Source organism: Rhinolophus sinicus, linkage group LG05 (genome assembly GCF_036562045.2).
Source record: "Rhinolophus sinicus isolate RSC01 linkage group LG05, ASM3656204v1, whole genome shotgun sequence".
NCBI lineage: Eukaryota > Metazoa > Chordata > Mammalia > Chiroptera > Rhinolophidae > Rhinolophus > Rhinolophus sinicus.
Window position 1 is genome coordinate 138,682,245 of NC_133755.1, and position 16,009 is coordinate 138,698,253.

A 16,009-nucleotide genomic window follows, 5' to 3' on the forward strand; every position below is an offset into this window, starting at 1 on the left:
ATTGTTTTGATTTTTAAAGTTCTTTGTTATTTACTCTTAATAAGTGCATCACAAAGAAACCAAAGATGTTGAGATTCTATTTGAAACTCCAATTATTGTCATTATCTTCATCCAGGATTCTTTGTCCCTGTCACTTCTGGCATTCTTCGTTCCTTTGTGTGGATCAGTGATTCCATTGGAGAGAAAGAAAGGCTGGAGATGGAGGACATTTGGCAATGTCTGGAGACTGTTTTGGTTGTCACAGTTTGGAAGGGGAGTGGGTTGCTATTGATACCGTGTCTCCCCTAAAATAAGACCTAGCCAGACAACCAGCTCTAATGCGTCTTTTGGAGCAAAAATTAATATAAGACCTGGTATTATACTGTATTATACCCAGTGTTATGTTAAGTTATGTTATGTTATGTTATGTTATGTTATGTTATGTTATGTTATGTTATGTTATGTTTTATGTTATGTTATGTTATGTTATACCCAGTTTTATATTATATAAGACCCGGTATTATATTATAGTAAAATAAGATGAGGTCTTATATTAATTTTTGTTCCAAAAGACTCAGTAGAGCTGATTTTCCGACTAGGTCTTATTTTCGGTGAAACGGTATCTAATGAGTAGTGGCCAGGGATCCACTAAACATCTGACAATACACAGGATAACCCTCACCACAAAGAATTATTCAGTCCCAAATGTTAATAGTGCTGAGGTTGAGAAACTTTGGTAGAGTCTAAGTTTCTATATGACATCATTTATCTTCTGCCTAAAGAACTTACTACGTTTCCTGTAGTGCAGATCTGCCAAGGACCAATTCTCTCAGAATTTGTTTTTTCAAAAAAGTTTCTATTTGCCTTCATTTTAGAAAGGTTTTTGTTTGTTTGTTTGTTTCAAAATAGAATTAATAAGTTGATAGTTTTATTCTTTTATTACTTTAAAGATGATGTTCCATTGTCTTCTGGCTTGCATTGTTTTCATTTTCTTACATAGTGTGTGCTTTAGTCTCTGGCTGCTGTTAAGATTTTCTCTTAAAGGTTTTAAGCAATTTGATTATGAAGTTCCTTGATAATGTTTTCTTTGTGTTTCTCTTGCTTGGAATTGGTTGAACTTCTTGGATTGTGATTTTATCATTTTCATCAATTTTTTTAAAAAATTTCAGCCATTATTTTTTCAAATATATTTTCTCTCCTATCCCTCCTTCTGGGACTCCAGTTATGCATATGTTAAATCACTTCATATTGTTCCTGAAGTCACTGAGGCTCTGTTAATATTTTTTCAGTCTTTTTTTCTCCAGTGGTTCATTTTGTAGTTTCTACTGCTACATTTCAAGTTAACTAACATTTTCTTCTTCACTGTAATCTGCTGTCAGTTCTATTCAATGAAGTTTTCATTTTATATATTGTATTTTTCATTTCTAGAAGTTCTATTTAATTGTTTTTTATATTTTTCATTTCTTTCTGTATTATGTTCACATTTTCCTTTCAATCTTTGAACATACTGAGCATATTAATAGTAGCTCTTTTAAAGTCCTTGTTTGCTAATTTCATCATTGGTGCCATTTCTGGGTCTGTTTTTCTTCGTTAATTTTTCTCCTGTTTGTGGGTTGTATTTTCTTTTTCCAGGTCTAGTAATTGTTTTTTTTGGACGTTGATATTGCAATTTTACATTCTTAAATGCTGAATTTTACATTCTTAAATGCTGTATTACTTTAAAGAGTGTTCAACTTTATTCTGGCAGACAGTTAAGTTGTAGATCAGCTTTATACTTTCAAGGCTTGATTTTTAAGCTTTGTTAGAGCAGGTTTAGAGTAACCTTTATTCTAGGAATAGTTTACCCTATTACTAAATTGTGACCCCTCTGATGTTTCCACTGGATGCTCCAGGTGTTCAGTGAGGACTCTTCAACTCTGTCTCATTGGCACTTTTATTTCCTAGCCTTATATGAACTCTTAGAACTCTTCAGTTTACAATTCCCTAGTCAGTTATTATTTGCACAGCCTCATGGAGTTTTACCCTCTGTATGTACAGCTTAATAGCAAAAAACTCAAAGGGATCTCTATGCAGATTTCTGCATAACTTCCTCTTCTTCAGCACTCTGCCCTACAAACTCCAGCTGATTTAGCTCCCCAAACTTTCATTTCTCTTTTCTTATTTCCAACGTGCTCTGCTTAGGATTCCCTTTCCTATTCAATGGTTCAGAAATTGCCTTCTTCAGGCAGAAAACCAAGGGCCATCTCATTTGTTTCTGTTCTCTCAAGAACCACAGTCCTGCATTGCTTGTCCCACATCAGAAAACAGTTACCTTGTGTATTTTGTCCTATTTTCTAGTTGTTTATGATGGAAGGATAAGTCTGGTGCTACTTATTCCATCATAGTCTGTATTGTTTTTATTATCAGAAATAAAACATTTTTAAAAAGAGTTGGCTTATTTAACTACTTTTAAGTATAAATAATAGTTCTGGTCTAAGGTTAAAAGCTATAATCTTTCTTGTAATGTACTTTGTATTTTAGACTTATAACTTCAGTTTTTAAGAAATTTTAAGTTCAGCTTTAGACAATTTTACAGGCTTTTATGTGACTGCTGAAATTGTTTGCTACCTGATAAATGAAACTACAGTCTGTTCAGTCAGCAACAGAGCATATAGATTTAGAAATGCCTACTTGCTTTATTTAAATTTGAATGATATCTTGAGCCAGGTTTCTTATTTTTATGATGTTCATATAGAAAAATCCATCTTTCTAAAATAACCAGAGACTGATTTTCCTACTGTTAGTGTTCTTAAGAGTTAATTCAATTTTCCTATTATAATTGTATTCTAAGTGTTAATTTTTGTCATTGTTGTTAAAGTATTACACAGAGAGAATTACCCAGCTGGCCCTGAGTAAATATTTACACATGCTTAGGTGGAAGAGGTTTTGTCAGCACAGTAAGATCATGGAGCAGCTTTATCCTCTTTACAAGGTAGGAAGCCCGTGAATAGAACCTGTGGGCTATTTTTCATAATGGAAAGAAAATGAGCAATAAGCTTGTCAATGCATTATTATTAAGTATAGCCATTATGCATGTGTATTAGATTTCTAGACTTACTCATCCTACATAACTGCGAATTTGTACCCTTTGGCCAACATCTCCCCATTCTCCTCCCATCCCCAAGTCCCTGGTAATCACTATTCTACTCGCTGCTTCTATGAGTTCAACTTTTTTTTTTTTCAGATTCCACATATAAGTGACATTGTACTTGTACAGTATTTGTCTTTGGCTGACTTATTTCATTTAGCATAATGTCCTCCAGTTTTATCCATGTTGTTACAAATATTAGGAGTTCCTTGTTTCTCATGGCTGAATAATATTCATATATATATATATATTCATATATACTTTATATATTTACATTTTCTTTATACATTCATCCATCAATGGACTCTTAGCATGTGTCCATATCTTGGCTATTGTGAATAGTGCTGCAATGAATATGGGAATACAGATATCTCTTTGTAATACTGATTTTGTTTCCTCAGATATATACACAGATATATTTAATTTTTTGAGGAATCTCCATACTGTTTTCCATAATAGCTGTTCCAGTTTACATTCTCACTAACAGTACAACTTGTCATTGTTTTAGAAATCATGACTAAAGATGGGAAAGGGACTAATGGGTGCACCTACTTGCTTATTCTGCCTGTGGCAGGAGATAATGGTACCTATTTTTAAGAATAAGATTTGCAGGAAGCTTTATATAATAGGAAATGAATTTCTGTTCATAGACTTATCCTCCTCTGCTATAGGTAAAAAGCTAAGCGCCCAAATCCAGTTACCAAACATCCTTACGCACTGACTTCTTGCTGGAGTTTCTCTCCTTCAAAGTCCTAAGAATGTGACCACTGCCTTGTCAGTCAAATTCAGAATATAAAATATTTTTTATATTCCAAGAGCCCCTTATTTGCCCCCCAAACAGTATCACCAAATGCTTGGAAGCAAATGACACAAGAAAATAAGGCTTGCAAATAACCAAGTTCTGTCTTTGCTTCTCTCTTAAACAGAAACAAGTTGCGTACATCATGCGGGAGTACAGTGACGCCCTTCAGAGAGCTGAAAGGTTGTCTGTTGCACAAGAAAACTTCCTTATGGGAAAAAACAATCCTCCTAACCTCGTGACACAGGAAGACCTGACTATTTATACAAAGTGGTTTGTGTGTCACCTACACTCACTCAGGACTATTCACCACTACCTACAGGTACGTGAAACACAGTTATGTGATGACACTGCTCCCTCCCGGGATGGTCACACACTTGTCCCCTAGTTTGGGATCATCAGTTTCTGGTATTTCACCTGCCCTACAAATGACAGGAAAATAAGGGGTCACTAGCTTTTTTCTTTGAAACCTTTGAAATCTTTCTTTTGGAACCTTGCTGTAATGAAATCACTTCATTAATTTAACTTTCTCAAAGATGTCTCTGTTGTACTATTTCACATTCACTCTATGAGTTGTTGTTTTCATTGTCTTGTTCAGGATTTATGCTCTCCAATGCAGAGCCACGTTTGTATTCCACAGTGTCTAATCAGGGTCTAATATATGCCCGGTACATGTCTGGGGACATGTAGGGAACATATAGTTTTTAATGAAAACTAACTGGGTCTCAGGATGGTAGGAAAATGGGCCAGTAAATAGCCAACTTAAATACAATGTGATAAGAAAGAATAGAGTAAGTATAAGCACAGGGTAAAGAGAGTCACAGAGGAGAAGCCCTAAGCCAGGCTGGAGGCCTCAACAAGGAGTGACATCATGACATTTCCACTTTGGAAAGATTGTTTTGCCACCTATATCTTTTCCTACTCCTCTAGACCTTATCTCAGTGATACCACCAACCATGCAGTTCCCCAAACCAGAAACCTGGCCGTCACCCTGGCACCACCCCTTCCCAATCAGTCACTGTGGGGTCTACCTCGGAATCATCGCTCCCCAGTCACATGGTATAATAGCAATGTGCTCATATATCTGGGTCCCCCAGTAAACTGTGAGCTATTGAGTTTGGTCCATGCCTTGTTCATCTTTGTGTGCCCACCACAGCACCTTGTCCATTATGCCATTAGGGGTGCTCGTCAATGTAGACCTGCCTAGAGGTTTAGGTCGCCTGGAGTTGGTGCTATAGCACTACGTCTCCCAGCTCCAAACTTTGCCTCTCATGACTGGGCAGGCTTCTGAGTCCCACCTCTTCCTCCCTCCTCCTCTATCAAAGCCAAGAGCTGCTCCTGAGCTAAAACCTGGAAGCTTCTGTGAGAACTGACTTGACATGCAGTCTCTTGGTTGTGCTCTTCTGTAGGCCCTCCAGTATCTGCCCATCTCCAATATGCTGAGTGCAGCTGTCAATGAGGTCCCCGAGGTTGGTCAGGAAAATGAAAAGGCCCATGTCAGTGACATCAGTCCTGACCCCCAGGGCTTTGCATCTCCAGGCCCTGTGAATACCAGCATTTCAGGTGAGAAATTAGTCTTCTTTCCCCTGGAGTAATATGGAGGAAAGGGGATTCTGATTTTGCACATGTGCTATTTTGTCACATGATCTTGCTCAAAATTTGTCTATGTATATACCAAAAAGTTATCTTCTTAATAAACACGTGTTAACTTGATATTTTCTGATGGAAAAAGAAAAACACCAGTTCTCTTAGACATTATTATCTCCATCTTTATAAATGGCAAATTAAGAGAGAGGGAAAAAAGCAATGAACTTGAAGTCGGGAGGACTGAGGTCTACACCTGTTTCTGTGTGTGGCCTCACTACAGTCCTGCAAGGTTAGGTCATCTCACCTCCTTGGCTCTCAATGTACTCATCTCGAAAGTAAACCTCTCAGATGAAGCGATCTCTAAAATCCCTTTCATTTTTAATATTACATGATTCTAAAAGACGTTCCTTATCTGAATCACTTTAATGGTCTTCTTGCCCTTACGCTGTGTTATAGATGACTAAGAAATCTGATCTGGTGTCCACTCTGAGTGACGTATTTGCTTGGGGTGTGTACCTAGTGCACGTGGAGAGGCAACCAACCCAGTTGTAGGCGGTCAGAGAAGGTGTCTTGAAGGAGGGGAGTCCAAACTGGGTACTTAGAGATGAGTAGGAGTGAGCCAGGTGGAAGGAGGTAAAGGCTCTCACCTTCTTCTAATTCGCAGGTTAATTTATAAGTCATACTCTGTTTGCCACAAAGGACCAGAGGTAGTTCTGCTCCCGCTAAGTCATTCCCCAAAGGGCCTGTTGTGTTTCTCTTGCAGGCTGTGAGAAGGGGGCTAGGGGTCTCTAGCCACCTCCCCCAGAAGGCCAACACCAAGAGTTTTTCAGACAGGCCTGACCGAGTGGGGTGCAGTCTGTACAGTGCGGCAGAGAAGGTTGGACAAAGAGCAGAACAGCTCTCTCAGCAGAGAAGGCCTTGCCTCCAGTTATATCAAAGGACTCTCCTACTTACCTTCCTGAGTGGTGTTCATTGGTCTTAATGCCCTTGATTTTGGATTTTTCTCAGGGCCAATGAGAACAGAAGCTGCTTTTGTCCTGCCCCAACACACAACAGCAACAGAAGAACTGAAACCCCAGCTGAGGCTTCTGCTCTCCCATTTCAATATCCAGTATGACGTGGAGGAGCTAAGGGACGCTGCTAAGGAAATAGAACTTTTTTCCATGGTACTTCATGGGTTGTTTCTTAATACAAATATAGGTGTTCCTGAAGGAAAACCCTAGTTTTTGCTACAAAGTTGGATCTTTATACTGCCACAATTGTTTTTAGAGCAGTAAATGTAGTAGTAATAGGTGAGATTTAGATTAGCAGTTGAACTTCCACTCTGTAAGAGTGAGTCATGGCACCCTGGAATATGTAACCCAGAGGGGTTGTAGGTTTAATTTTCTAAAGAACTTAAAAAAAAAAGTAGGTTATAGCCCATAGTAGACGATGTGAACATAGCCAGGATTTGGCAAATTTGCATGGTGGAGCTGTCTGGTGCATAAAGCCCTTTAATTCTCAGTGTGTTGCGATAACTCTCCTGTTGCCAAAATGCTTTATACTCAATAGAGTGTATGTTGTGTAGTGATTTTTAGAGTCATGAAGTCTGCTCTCCTAAAACACAATGTGGCACAACCGTAAAAAAAAAAAAAAAAGAAAGCTTATATTATTAGAAGCCATGTTGAAATTTTTGTAAAGGGAAAAATAGGATTATGTATAGAGAGCTTCAAATTCATTATAAGTTTTCAGTTAGAGTTTCAACAGTAAAGATGTTCTTCTAGTTCTGGGTGTACAATATCTGAAGGCATATATATTTGCTAGATAAAAATAATAAATTGATTGCTCCAAACAGGCAGGAAGTCAATCTGAATGTTTTTGAATGTTCTTCATATTAGAAGGATCCACTGTCTCCTCTATCACCATTTTCCTTGACCTTGAAGTTTCACTTCCCTTTGGTATTTGTTCCAGTGTGATTTTATTGGGATTCTTTCTATTAGCATGTAACACAGACTTGTTACGCTCTCTGGAACCAGTGGTACGACATGTCCTCTGGTTCCTTTGAAGGTGACGGTGTTTGGCTTTTCCCTTGCTCGTCATGTCTTCAGCAGGGCATTTCTATGGGATATCGTTACCCTCGTTCTCACCACGTATTATGGCAGACAGAAACCAGAACTGGAATAAGATCGTGTTTCCAAGGAGTCGGAACAAATCAAAATAAATTGTAGCCCAGTAGACTACCATCAATGATAGCAAAAGAATGTGAGGCTGCCAAGCCCTCCCACAAAGCTGACTTGCTCACAAAGAAGAACTTGTCCCCTTTACATGGTGACACTTTCCACGTTTGATTTCCTTATGACAGTATTATGTGCTCCCCAGATAATCAATTACATTACAATCTCTTTGTGTATGAAGAGTTGCTACATTTGGGTATATTCTAATATACCAGGGCATACTCTAATGCTCTAGAGCAGGGTCACCAAGCTTTGCAGCCCACCTCCTATTTTTTCAAAATGAAGTTTTACTGGAATACAGCCATGCCTATTCATTTACGTATTATCTATAATTACTTTCACACTACAAAAGCAGAACTGAGTAGTTGCAAAAGAGACTATATGGTCTGCAATGGCTAAAATATGTCTTTACCATCTGGCCCTTCAAGGAAAAGTTTGCCACTGCAGCCCTAGTCTAGCTCTGTCTTACTGAGCTCCCTGCACTGATAGCTATGGTCTGCATCTGTGCTGTCCAATGTGTTAACCACTTGTCATGTGGCCGTTGACTACTTGAAATGTGGTTAGTGCAACTGAGGAACTAAATTTGAATGAGTTGACATTTAAATGTGAAAACAGCCGCACACGGCTAAGGGCAACAGTATTGGACAGTACAGCTTGGGAAATACCAGCATTCACTGAAAGAAGTTTTAGTTCTGTGACTCATTGAACTTGCTGTCTTATTCCAGAAACCTTTGTGGAGGCCCTAGCATGTGCCAACACTGTGATAAGTTGTGTGTGAGTGTGTGTGTGTGTGTGTGTGTGTGTGTGTGGTGTGTGTGTGTGTGTGTGTGTAACATAAGATTTTAACCATTTATAAGTGGCATTAAGTACATTCACATTGTTGTATGACCATCACCAGGTGGTTGAGATTCAGAGCCTGTGCCCTCATGAAACTTCCAATGTAGTGAGGAATCATGACACAGTGTGGCCATGATGCAATAATGGGGGCACTACCATAGGTTCAGTAGGCCTGGGCCCACTCTGGAGAAGGGAGGGAGAAACACTCTGCATTTTGGCAGTAACGAGTTATGTCATAGAAAGCGTAGTAGCTTCAGTCTGAAAGTGAGATGTGAAGAGATTGGCTGAGGTACCCCAAAGAATTTTAATCGATCCTGACCAAGCAACATCATGGTCAGGCTTCTGGGAACAGGATTTATCTAACCCTTACATTTCTAGTTTACCAGGTGGACAGAAAAAGTGAACTTATTTCCAACAGTGACCAATTTATTTCCCATTTAAGGTCTGGCTCAGAATACATATAAATATATATATAAATATATATATAAATATATATATATATATATATTTATATATATGTACATATATACACACACACATTATATATATATATATATATGTGTATATATATATATATATATATATATATATATATATATATATACACAATTGTGGTAATGAGCTGACTGAATGCATGTACCTCCCAGGTATATGCATTTCAGGTCATGTTACTGTCAGCCATGTTTTATGAATTAGTTTGACTCCAAGACTGTTTCAGAGGTGATTGGTAGCTGTTTTTGAAATTGGCTACAATCAGACTTTTTCCTGGTCTCTACTTCTCTCTTCTTAATCCTGTTTAGGTTTCCCAGAAATTTCATAGCATCTTCATGGAGCAACAGAGAATGCAAACATTTCCAGACTATGATACTGGGAAAGCTGAAGTGGAGAATTTTGATTTGCCAAGACCTGGGATGGCCTTGAAAAAGAGAGCTGACTGGATTTCCTTTATAAAGGTGAGAAGACCTGTGGTGTCATGATGTCAGTAATGTCACAAAGTATCCTCCAAGCAGGCCAGACAACCTGGCAGCAGCAGGGCCACCAGGTTCCTGTTGTCCCCTCTCCTCATTCCCTCAGCAAAGTGTCCTCGAGGACAAAGGGTAGGTGCCTACCCATCCTCAGGAGAGGCAGCTCAGAGGACATGACCTTGTGGACCTTCTATGGAAGCTCCCTTCTCTATTGGGTCAGAACTCCTTATGGTTAGGGAGCATGGCTGCTTGATAAGAACAAAGGATAACACTCGAAGGTATAATTGCGTTGTGTAAATCCAGCTCAAAAACTCTTTATTGAGTACATACTGTGTGTCAGGCATGGCCCTTGGTGCTGAGATACACACTTCACAACTATTAAGCACGCAGATTAAACGAGATCATTTTAGGTAGTGGTAAGTAGAGTCAAGTCTCATTATTTGGGGTGGTTATGTCCTATAACGTTGCCACGAATAATGAATTAACAAATACTGAACTGTTGCACATAGGGGAAATACAGAGTTAGATGCATGAACTGATCAATACGTAACCTTGTTTTATGTGGGTTTCTGTGTAAAGACACTAATATACGTTATTGGTTCATTAGCATTGATCTTGTGGCCAACAGCACTATACCTCATGTGTAAACGAAGCTTATCAAAACATGTGTTTCTTCTATAAGACACATCGCAGCCTTCCTGTACTTCGGAACACGAGGCAGCACTTCAGCACGATGCGTGGACGCCATTTTAATCAGTGAAATCACCAATAAAAAGCAGAAAAGTATAAAAATGGGGCGCTACATAGACCACGAAAAGGACACATGTTTATAGCATGAGAGCTGAAATAAGGCAGTGTCACCCATCTAGTTTGACCGCAGCTGGGAATGTGGAATTGGGTGACTCAAATTTTTCACCATTCTGTACATGTCCATGAATGACCAGGAACGCTCTGCTGGTATTGATTTTGGGGTTACAAGTAAATCTTAGTAAGTAAGTAAGTTTGCAGATATGGGATTCGTGAATAATGAGGACCACCTGTATTATGAAGGAAAGAAAAGTCTTATGTGATGAAGGTGGACAGAAGGAAAGGAGAGAAAACATTACTCCTAAATCTGGGGCTTTGAGCAAATAAGTGTGGTGGTTGGTGTAGGGGAAGCCAGAATTTCTGTTTTAGATTGCTCCACTTGCCATCCAAGTATAGATAGATATCAAGGAGATAGTTGGATATAACAGGCTGGAGCTTGGTATAGATTTACAGTTATCAGTATTGATGTATTTATTTAGCCATAGAACTAATTTTTGAAATATAGATCATTAATGTGAAAGGTCAAATTTTACATGTGGAGTCACAAGGAGTCTTTATGGGCAAACTTCTCTTGCCCCATAAATCAAGTGCAGCGCCTAACACTAATGGATTCAGGGTCCCTCCTGCTCAAGGACAGTGCTGTGTCATCCCCAATGGAGCTACTGCACCAACAGGAACTGCTGCTGTCATCTCCACAGGTCTGTGAACCCACACAGACCCTTTCTGAGACGTCACATGCTCTAGCAAACTTTCTAGCTTGGAGGCCGGATCCCATTTCAGAAGGTCCTTGGATCTCTTTGCTTGCAACTTTTTATTGAGAACCATTCTATGTTGTAACTTTGTATGTTTGCCCTCTAGATTAAGCCAAAATGTGATCCTTGGCAAAAGAAGCTTTTGTCCAAACTAAAAGAACGAAGAAGAATAGATGTATTAATGCAACTCCAAGCAAAGTTTTTGAAGGTAAGAAAATAACCATATTCCCTTGAAGATAAAGGGCTTGCTAAAATCGTTCTCAGAAAGTTGAATTTTCTTTCCCTTTTAAAAAAATATTAGCCATGAATTCACTATGAAGCTTTTATTTGGAACTTCCTAGTCTAATTGCCAAACTTTTATAATCCTGTTAGCTTTCAGTAGAGAGTAACCATTGTCAAGAGTTGGGTTTTAGTTCAGTTTTAGCACTAAGTTTCTGTGTGATATTGGTCTAATCACATAACTTCCTTGAGTTTTAGTTTCCTCCTCTATGAAACAAAAATATTAGGCTAAATTATCTTATTTTTATTGTGGCAAAATACACATAGCATGAAAGTTGTCATCTTCACCATTTTTTACTGTGCAGCTCAGTAGTGTTCAGTAGATTCACATTGTTGTGAAACAGATCTCCAGAACTTTTCCATCTTATAAAACTGAAACTCTATACCTGTTAAACAACAACTCGTTATTTCCTCCTCCCCACAGCCCCTAGAAACCACCATTCTACTTTCTGTATCTAAATCTAACGACTCTTAGACACCTCATATAAGTGGAATCATACAGTACTTGCCTTTTTGTTACTGGCTTTTCTCACTTAGCATAATCTCCTCAAGGTTCATCCATGTTGTACCATGTGACTGGATCTGCCCCCACCCACCTTTTTTCAGTTTTATTTCAGGAACATTTATATCAGCTTTATTCACAATAGCCAAAAGCCAGAAACAACCTAGATGTCCTTCAGTGGGTGAATAGTTTAACTCTGATACATTCATACCATGAAATAGAAGTCAGCTTTAAAAAGGAATAAACTAGTTATATACCTAAGAACCTGGATGACTCTCCAAAGAATGATGTGAGTAAAGAGTCAATCCCATCAAGACTTTATGAGTCCATTTATATAACACTCTTGAAATGACAAAATTATAGAAATGGAGAACAGATTCGTGGATTCTAGGGATTAAGGAGAGAATGGTGAGGAAGGGAAAGGAGTGTAGCTTCAAAGGGGTAACCTGAGGGATCCTTGTGGTCGTAGAGCTGTTCTATATTTTGACTGTATCAATGTGAATATCCAGGTTATGATATGGTACTACAGTTTTGTAAGAGGTTAACAGTGAGGGAAGTGAAGTGAAGGGTACATGGGCTCTCTTTATATAATTTTTCCCTCTTTTCTTAAATTGTGGTAAAATAGATATAACATGAATTTTACCAGTTTAACCATTTTTAAGTGTACAGTTCAGTGGTATTAAGTACATCCATATTGTTTTGCAACCATCACCACCATCCATCTCCAGAACTCTTTTCATCTGGCAAACTGAAACTACTCATTTGATGCCAACACTCCCCTTCTCCCTCCTCTTGGCCCCTGGCAACCACCATTCTACTTTCTGTCTCTATGAGTTTGACTATTCTAGGTACCTCATATTCGTGGCATCAGACAGTATTTTTTGTCTTTTTGTGACTGGCTGATTTTACCCACCATAATGTCTTCAAGGTTCACCCAGGAACCTTGTTGTAGGATAGGTCAGAATTTCCTCCCTTTTTAAGGCTGAATAATATTTCCCTGTATATATCCACCACATTGTGTTTATCTGTTCATTTGTTGATGGACGTTTGGGTTGCTTCTACCTCATGACTATTGTAAATAATGCTGCTATTAACATGGGTATATAAATATCTCTTTGAGATCCTGCTTTCAATTCTTTTGGATATTTACCCAGAAGTAGAGTTGCTGGAGCATAGGTAATTCTGTTTTTAATGTTTTGAGGACACTTTATACTATTTTCCATAGTCGTTGCAGCATTTACAATCGCACCAATGGTGCACAGGGTTTCAATTTCTGCATATCCTCACCAAAACTTACTTTTATATTTGCCATCCTAATGGATATAAAGTGATATTTCACTGTGGTTTTGCTTTGCATTTCTCTAATGACTAGTAATATTGAGCATATTTTCATGTGCTTGTTGGCAATTTGCATATCATACTTGGAGAAATGTCTATTGAAGTCCTTTGCCCATTTTTAAATTGGGTGATTTTTTGTTGTTGTTATTGAGTTGTAGGAGTTCTTTGTATATTGGGTGTTAACTTATTATCAGATATATAATTTGCAAATATGTTCTCCTGTTCCATAGTTTGCCTGTTTACTCTGTTAATTGTATACTTTGATGCACTGAAGTTTTTAAGTTTGATGTAGTGACATTCGTCAATTTTTGCTTTTTTTTTTTTTTTTTTGCTTGTGCTTTTGGTGTCATAGCCAAGAAATCATCATCAAATTTAATGTCATGAAGATTTTTTACTGTTTTCTTCTGAGAATTTTATAGTTTTAGGTCTTATGTTTAGCTCTTTAATCCATTTTGAGTTAATTTTTGTGTACGGTGTAAGATAAGGGTCCAGCTTCATTATTTTGCATCTCAATATCCAGTTTCCCCACTACCATTTGTTGAAGAGACTGTCCCTTCTCAGTGAGTGGTCTTGGCACCCTTGTTTAAGATCATTTTCATTTGACCATATACTCGAGGATTTATTTCTCGGCTCTCTATTCTATTCCATTTGTCTATATGTCTAATTTATGCCAATACCACACCGTTTTGATTATTGTAGCTTTATAATATGTTTTGAAATCAGAACATATGAGCCATCCAACTTTTTCTTATTTTCAAAATTATTTTGGCTATTTGGGATTCCTTGAGATTCTGTATGAATTCTATTGTGAATTCTATAGTAGAATTCTGTATGAATTCTACTTCTGCAAAAAAAAAAAAAGAAGAAAAGAAAAGCCATTAGGATTTTGATAGGGATTGAACAAAAGGATCTTTCAGGTTCCTTTTTTATATTAAAATGATTAAAATATAGTAAGACATGTATCACTGAAGTAGAAGTGTAGTTCTGGAACTATTCTTCCATTCTTTACCTCTAGCAGAAGAGAAAGAACATTTATTCAGCGCCTGTAATATGCCAGGCATTCTTATCGCAATCCTGGGAGCGATGCCGTTAGTATTATTGTTAGGTTGACTTGTCCTGCTCTGTGTGGAAAAAACCAGGATTCCAGCAGGGATACAAGCCCAGGTCTGTGCCCTTCCTAAGCCTTCTCCTCAGTCTCCTTTCAGCTTCCTAACAGCAGACAGAGTTTGTACCCAAAACTGATAGGTGTTTAATCTTTTCATTGCTGTCACAACTCTTATTGAGGTCTCACCTGCTATTGTGTTTAGAGGGTTGTCGCAGAATTTTAAAAGGGCTGCTATGTGTATTTGAATATTTACAGTACTGAATGGATGAGCATACCTAAGGGAACCATGATTTAAATTTTATTTTTTAATTTAATAAAGTCCCACCTGGGGCTTCCTTCTTATTCATGTATACATGACAAAATTCTCGCTAAGAAGAAGGTAATAACCCTTCTCCAAACCGTTCCTTTTCCTCTCTGTTCTGCTCAAGATTTCCAACCCTGAGCGAGTAATGCAAGTGCTCCAAGATCATGCTGCAAAGACAATCACGTTGGCTCCGTCTCTTCCAACTTCTGTGGCTTCCCCGGGTTTGCTTCGATGCAACTATGACCAAATCTGGGAGAATATTTATAGCAACATCAATCTCTACCAGGTACCACAGGAAGAAAAAACCAATATGCCTTTCTGTTCAACTCATTACCTCTGTGTAGACCTTAGAAATTTACTTTGGTAGTTTTTCAGAGACCCTTCCCCCAAAAGCCCTATTACCTAACCAGGTTTGTTTTCATTATAAAAAAGATTAAATGCTAATTTAAAAGAGGGATGTGAAGAGGTGTCATATAAGATGTTGTTGTTGCCGGGACACTCAATCCATATACACCAGTGCAAAGTGGTGCACTCTAGTTCTAAACACCAAATGAGTTGGACAGTTGTTAAATATTGTGTTGAGACTGAAAGGGGTCCCCACAGGGTTGGTTCTATTGAGAAAGACCTCTTAACGGTGGAGGAAATTGATCTGGGCTTGAAGGAAGCCTAGGACTTAGGGAGGGGATGGTGGAGAGGGAAGAAGGGAGCGCATTCTAGGAGGGAAGCTTGAACCACAACGCAGAGGAGAGACTGCGCATGGAGTGTCAAGTCTGGTTTGGCTGAGCGGGCGACTCATGTGGAAATAGAGTGAAGAAAAGTTTTTTTAGGGGTAAGGAGAGAGCAGTTTGTGGATGCCCATAAATTCCAGACTCAGAAAATTGTGCTTTATCCTGTAAAGCACAATTACAGGATAAAGGCAAACGATATGTACAAAGCAGTAATTTTTAGGAAGATTAATGTGGCAGCAGGGTGTTAGTTGGATTGAAAGAGGGAGAAATTGGAGGCAGAGAAGCCAGTGAGGTAGGTACTACATAGGATAGGCATGAAATTTGGCAATGAGAAGAAGTTTCTATTCAAAGCTAGTGGATATTTGTCTTTACAAAGGTCCCATACATTTTTGAGGCTAAATATAATCTGTTATTATTTGTTGGTTGCTCTAAGGGAAGAGTTTGTTTCATTTGCTTATTTAAGATGGGGAGACTTGATGTGTTTAGTTATAGTCTGAGGGGAAGGCACAGTGGAGAAGAGATGGAAAATATGAAAGGGTAAATTTGAGAAACTAATGACCCTGGGGAAAGAGGAGGGGATGGGATGAAAACAACAGGAGAGGAGTAATTTTGAGAAAGGGAGAATGGCATCACTTCCCTTGAGGTGAATGAAACACAGAATTTTCAGGTGCAAAAAGACAAGATGGG

General features: G+C 38.4%; 1 protein-coding gene across 6 annotated transcripts in view; it reads left to right on the top strand.

The window, feature by feature from the left end:
- CCDC162P (coiled-coil domain containing 162, pseudogene) overlaps positions 1–16,009 on the top strand; it is a 164,459-nt gene that overhangs the window by 18,573 nt on the left and 129,877 nt on the right. For all 6 annotated transcript variants that reach the window (XM_074333386.1, XM_074333388.1, XM_074333385.1 and 3 more), the window contains exons 5-11: positions 2,837–2,950; positions 4,033–4,227; positions 5,315–5,468; positions 6,501–6,658; positions 9,343–9,495; positions 11,173–11,274; positions 14,719–14,880. In XM_074333386.1, coding sequence (XP_074189487.1) covers positions 2,837–2,950; positions 4,033–4,227; positions 5,315–5,468; positions 6,501–6,658; positions 9,343–9,495; positions 11,173–11,274; positions 14,719–14,880 — 1,038 coding nt within the window. The remainder of the gene's footprint in view (positions 1–2,836; positions 2,951–4,032; positions 4,228–5,314; positions 5,469–6,500; positions 6,659–9,342; positions 9,496–11,172; positions 11,275–14,718; positions 14,881–16,009) is intronic.